The 6,011-nt window shown below is 39.3% G+C and overlaps 1 protein-coding gene across 2 annotated transcripts in view; it reads left to right on the plus strand.

Moving 5' to 3' along the window:
- Nucleotides 1-6,005, plus strand: part of LOC106874896 (carbohydrate deacetylase) — a 7,146-nt gene extending 1,141 nt beyond the window's left edge. For both annotated transcript variants that reach the window (XM_014922807.2, XM_014922808.2), the window contains exons 2-5: nucleotides 395-528; nucleotides 1,676-1,775; nucleotides 2,580-2,757; nucleotides 4,403-6,005. In XM_014922807.2, coding sequence (XP_014778293.1) covers nucleotides 395-528; nucleotides 1,676-1,775; nucleotides 2,580-2,757; nucleotides 4,403-4,730 — 740 coding nt within the window. In that variant the 3' untranslated portion in view covers nucleotides 4,731-6,005. The remainder of the gene's footprint in view (nucleotides 1-394; nucleotides 529-1,675; nucleotides 1,776-2,579; nucleotides 2,758-4,402) is intronic.
- The last annotated feature ends 6 nt before the right edge of the window (nucleotides 6,006-6,011 follow it).

Here is a 6,011-nt window from a genome sequence, read left to right on the forward strand (position 1 = left end):
TTTCTCGTCACCTAATACAAGAGCACTCTCCTATCATTTGTATCAATTTATGAAACTAGATGCATTGTTGTAACTGAGTTAGTAATTTCCTTTTTAATTTCTAGGACTTCATCTGTCAAAATATTTTCTTTCTCCCCTGTCTAAAAATGTTGATTTTCATTTTTCATTTTCAATCACAGGATCTATAAAGATAATGTCACCATCATCGTCATTTCATCGTTATCATTTTTCACATCCACTTCTCCATGCTTGCATGGGTCAGGCAACATTTTTTTCTATGGCCTGATTCTTTTCTCGTCACCTAATACAAGAGCACTCTCCTATCATTTGTATCAATTTATGAAACTAGATGCATTGTTGTAACTGAGTTAGTAATTTCCTTTTTAATTTCTAGGACTTCATCTGAACTTAACAGAAGGTTGTCCTATTGGGTCCTTATACGACACTCTGACAAATGAAGAAGGATTCTTTCGAGGCAAGTTTGGATTTCGAGAAGCCGTTGACAATGGAAAAATTGATTCTGAAGAAGTATGCATACAGTTTGAATTACCCTTTTCTGCTCTGGGCGCAATGCCCGAAATTTGTGGGGAGGGGGCCAGTTGATTAGATTGATTAGTATCAGTATGCAGTATTGATCAGTACCAGTATGCAACTGGTACTTAATTTATCAACCCTGAAAGGATGTTTCTTATTTCTTTATTGCCCACAAGGGGCTAAACAGAGAGGATACAAACAAGGACAGACAAAGGGATTAAGTCGATTACATTGACTCCAGTGCGTAACTGGTACTTAATTTATCGACCCCGAAAGGATGAAAGACAAAATCGACCTTAGCAGAATTTGAACTCAGAACGTAACGGTAGACGAAATACCACTAAGCATTTCGCCCGGCATGGTAACGTTTCTGCCAGTTCGCCACCTTATACAGTCTTAATTATGTCTGTCTAAACTTTACTATGTATATTTGTTGTTCTACCATCTCTTTTTCTCTATACCTTCTGCTTCCACTGAAGGTAGTTTACGATAGTCTGCTTTTGTGAAAGCTGTTGTGTATGCAATAATGGCCAATTCATTTCCTTAATGATAGGTGCCTGTATGACTGTGTGGTTAAGAGGTTTGCTTCTCTACCACGTGGTCCTCAGTTCAGTCTCATTGCGTAGCACCTTGGACAAGTGTCTTCTTATATAACGTAGCACTCCGTCGGTTATGACAACAAGGGTTCCAGTTGATCTGATTGACAGAACAGCCTGCTCGTGAACTTAACGTGCAAGTGGCCGAGCAATCCACAGACACGTGGACCCTTAACGTAATTCTCTGGGAGATTCAATGTGACACAGAGTGTGACAAGGCTGGCTCCTTTGAAATACAGGTACAAGAGAAAGAGAGAAAGTTGTGGTGAAAGAATACAGCAGGGTTTGCCGCATTGTGTGTGGTGTGTGTGTGTGAGATATAGTTCAAATTTAAAGAAAACAAAATACGAAGACCGGTCGGGGAACAACAAGCAAGTGTATTAATTCGACACTCAGGAAGAATGGAAAAGATGTGTGTGTGTGTGCGTATAAATAAATACACAAGCTTCTTTCAGTTTCTGTCTACCGAATCCACTCACAAGGCTTCGGTCGGCCCAGCGCTATAGTTTCGGGTTCAATCTCACTATTTTTTTTATCGTCTGTAGATTTCTGAGGAGATTGATCACCAAATCAGAACATTCTGGAAGCTTACCGATCAGAAACCGACCCATATCGACGGACATCAACATATCCATGTCATCCCAGGTGAGCGCAGACAACTTTCTGCATTCATTTTACATTCCCCCTCCCACATCTTTAAACTACCAAAGCCATCTCCCTTGCATCAAGTGGTTGCTGAAGAAATTTGTTTCACAACCAACTGGCTATGGCTTTGGCCCTGCTACGTGGCACCTCCTTCAATAGCCGCATTCTATTCTAGCCTCAGGTTGACAATTGCCTTGCGGGTGAAATTTGCTAGATTGAAACTGTAAGGGAGTCTGGCATGTGTGCGTATATTTATGTGCATACATACATACATTGACGGGCTGATTCGTTAAAAGTATGCAAGTTCCAAATGTGAATTCGTCTGTGTTAACTACATCCCAAAGATGGAGCCTTGTATCTTTGTTGGAAACCGGCTCCCTTCCCAAATTAAAAAAATAGAAGAGACGTACATAGATATGTGCATGCATGCTCACTCGCTCGCTCGCATGCACACGCAAACACACACACATATTTTATTTGTTTCAATCATTAGACTGGCCATGCTGTGGCACCGCCTGGAAGAATTTTTAGTTTAATGACACACATATGTATATACATATATACAACGGGCTTCTTTTTAGTTTCCGTCTACCAAATCCACTCACAAGGCTTTGGTTGGCCCGAGGCTATAGTAGAAGACACTTGCCCAAGGTGCCATGCAGTGGGACTGAACCCGGAACCATGTGGTTCGTAAGCAAGCTACTTACCACACAAACACTTCTGTGCCTATATTTACAATAAAAATATATCTCAAATATATCTCAATGAAACCATATTTTTTTTTTAAATTTCTGGTTTTGGTAGCTATAATGAAGATTTTGGCCCCTCAAATGGTTTCAAATGCCATAAACATCACAAGAATCCCTCATGAAAGACAACTAAACTCATGTCACTGGTTATCACAGACATCTAGAAGCTTTTTCGAAAGGGTAATTGATGATGCCCTTGTATCTAAAGACATCTGCTTGAAAAATGGTATTCAGTAAGTTTCTCTTAAATCTCCTGCTACTCTTCTGGATGGTCTCCTTGTTTAAGTTGGTGAATGCTACCATAATCCTTGCCTTTAGTTCATCTTTGGTGTTACAAGAAGTTTTGTTGGTCTCTCGCTCAACTGCACCCCGAACATAGTAATCAAGGGGGTTGCAGTGTGGGGAGTTAGGTGGCCAGACGTTAGGGGTGATGTGGTCGCAGAAATCATCTGACAGCCATGACTGGGTTCTCCTGCTTGTGTGGCATGGTGCAGAGTCCTGTTGCCAGCCTTGGGGCCTTCCAGCAGCTACCCTCTTGACCCAGGGTAGCACTACCTCCTCCAGGCACTTGATGTAGGCCTTCATGTTGAGTCCGAGGTTGTGTGGGGAGATGAATGGAGGCATAATGTTGCCATCACATGTGATCACTCCAAACACCATGATGTTGACTGGATGTTTGAGTAGTGGTGGTGGTGGTGGCGTTGGCGACGAGAGGAGGAGGAGGAGGAGGATAAGAATGATGATGAGGATGATGTTGAACGTAAAGATGGACTAAATGCCGCTAAGTATTTTACCCATCATACTAACAATTCACTGCCCTGAGTAGATTCATTATTATTAAAAGGAAACACAGGTTAAATGTTGGAGTGCACGTTAGGTTCACACAGTCAGTCAATCCATTGATCAAACAAACGAGACAGATTCAACATATTTCCTTTGCTAGTAGGGATTGTTTGTAGTTTAGTTTATCATATAGAAGTGTAGGAAGGAAAGGGTAATATGTTACAAGAGATAAAAGTTGATATCCAGCATTTCTCATCAATAATGGTCCATTGTTATTAGCTGACACAGGTCAGGAAAGGCGTGGAGTCAAATCCAGAAGCTCACATAAGTGCTCATATTGAAAGAAGATGCTTTAGTGTAGATTAAATGAGTGATAGGATGATGGGAGCTCATGCAATCACATTAAGGCATGCAAACACACACACACATGTATGTCTGCAGATGTGTCTATACACAGAACATGCTTATAGAATGGAAGTTAAAAATAGTTTAAAACAGACTTACCACACAGCCACATTATTTTACTGGATTATTCTGTCAAAAGTTATGCTTATTTTTTCACATTTGTTTTGAATTAATCATGCCTTATCTAGTAACATTGGGATTTTGATGATGTGATTGTTTATTTTTAGAATGGCATTGTAAGGTAGGTGTGAGAGGCCAAATATGGCCAGTTAAACTCTTTAGCATTCAGATTAGTCTGTCAAATGTAATGCTTATTTATTCACATTGCTTTGAATTAATCATGCATTATCTCGTAACTTTGAGATTTTGATGAGGTAACTTAATGTTTAGAATGATATTGTCAGGTTGGTGTGAGAAGCCAGATCTGGCCAGTTTGAACATAAGACAGGTAGAATATTTTGGCTTGATATGGCTGGTTCAAATGCTAAAGGGTGAATGGGTAATCTAGCTAAATCTTGGCAGTGTTAGTAAAGTATATACCGGTCATATTCTGGGGCCAATTCATTTGACTACATCCTTCCCCTAATAATTTTATGATGCTATGCTTCTTTAGACATTCGGCATTTATTTTCATAAATGATTTAATGAAATCTTTTGCCCACTTTTAAACTTTTTTTTTTTATTTTACAGTTTTTCAGATGCATTTCTTGGTCTGAGTACAATGGGAACCAATATGAGCATCAGAAACCTGCAGAAAAGAATTTATACAGTGTTGGCTACGTGGAAAGAAAAACAGCCAAAGAATGCTGGAAACACCACCGTGATGCCATGGTTATGTGAGTTGATGGTACATCCTGGTTATGTCACTGGCAATATTGGAGGGTGTGGGACAGGTCCTGACGACTTTTCTCAGTCAAATGAACGACAACATGAAATGGAAATTCTAAAAGAGATGGCATTAATGAATTTTTACCAAAAGCATGGCATAGAACTGATATCTTTTAAAGCCCTTTTTTAATAACAATAATAATGATTCATTTTTTTTTATTGCCAACAGGGTTCGTTCCTCTGTACAAAAAACGTAGAACATACAAAGTTTTATAAAAACAAGGGTTAGGGTTAGGGTTAGGCAAAGACATAAAATATACAAAATTGAATTAAATTTTTATTTTTTTAACATACACGAACAGAATGGCTGTGTGGTAAAAAGTTTGCTTCCCAATTACATGGTTCTGGGTTCAGTCCCACTGCATGGCAGCTTAGACAGTTGGGCAAGTGTCTCCTACTATAAGACGTTGTATATATGTGTGTTTGTTTGTGTGCATGTGTGTGTGTCTTAGCTGACCAAGAAATAAAAGCTAATCATCCAGACATAATAACCAAGGGTTAAAAAAAGGATATCTACTTACTGATAGACATTGCATTCCCATCTGACTAAAATATTGGTCTCAAATTTTGACACAAGGCCAGAAAATTTTGGTAGGGGTGAGTCGTTTTCATCAACCCCAGTATTCTACTGGTAGTTATTTTATTGACCTCAAAAGGATGGAAGGCAAAATCAACCTCGGCGGACTTTGAACAAGTGCCCACATCAGAGGAAATTTGTGTTGGAAACGTGGAATTCCTCATTTACTGACTAGGGAAATATTACCATCATCAGCCATCTTTGGCATAACTGGAATCGAAATAAGATGAATAACTCTGCATTACCCAAGGTTTTGCTAGCAGAATTTCCTTTCGGAATTTCTTCATTTACAACATTAACTGACCATGACTTTTTCATCCCTCCAGTTGTAGAGAGGTTACGTGCTTCTGGCCATTTGAGTTTGACAAGTCACCTATATTGCTAAGCGCTTTATAGGCACAAAACCAATGGTCATACTCGGACTGGCCAAAACAAACCACCTTCTAAATACATATATGTATGTATGCATTTGTCTCCACTGCTTGTGTTGGTTTGTTTACGTCCCCTTAACTTAGTGGTTCGACAAGAGAACTGATAGAATAAGTGCCAGGATTAAAAATAAAAGTACTGGGGTCGATTTGTTAGACTTAACCCTTCAAAGCAGTGCCTAGACATGGGCCACGGTCCAATGACTGAAACAAGTAACAAATAAAAGATGCATATAATGAAGTTCTGTATTCAAATCCCGTCGAAATCAACTTCGCTTTTCATCCTCATAAGGAGGATAAAAAATAAAGAAGCAGTAAGGTGCAGACGTCGATTTAACCGCCTGTATCCCTATCCACAAATATGAAGGTTTCGTGTTTATGTTATAAACCAGTTATAAGCAACCTT

Source organism: Octopus bimaculoides, chromosome 25 (assembly GCF_001194135.2).
Source record: "Octopus bimaculoides isolate UCB-OBI-ISO-001 chromosome 25, ASM119413v2, whole genome shotgun sequence".
NCBI lineage: Eukaryota > Metazoa > Mollusca > Cephalopoda > Octopoda > Octopodidae > Octopus > Octopus bimaculoides.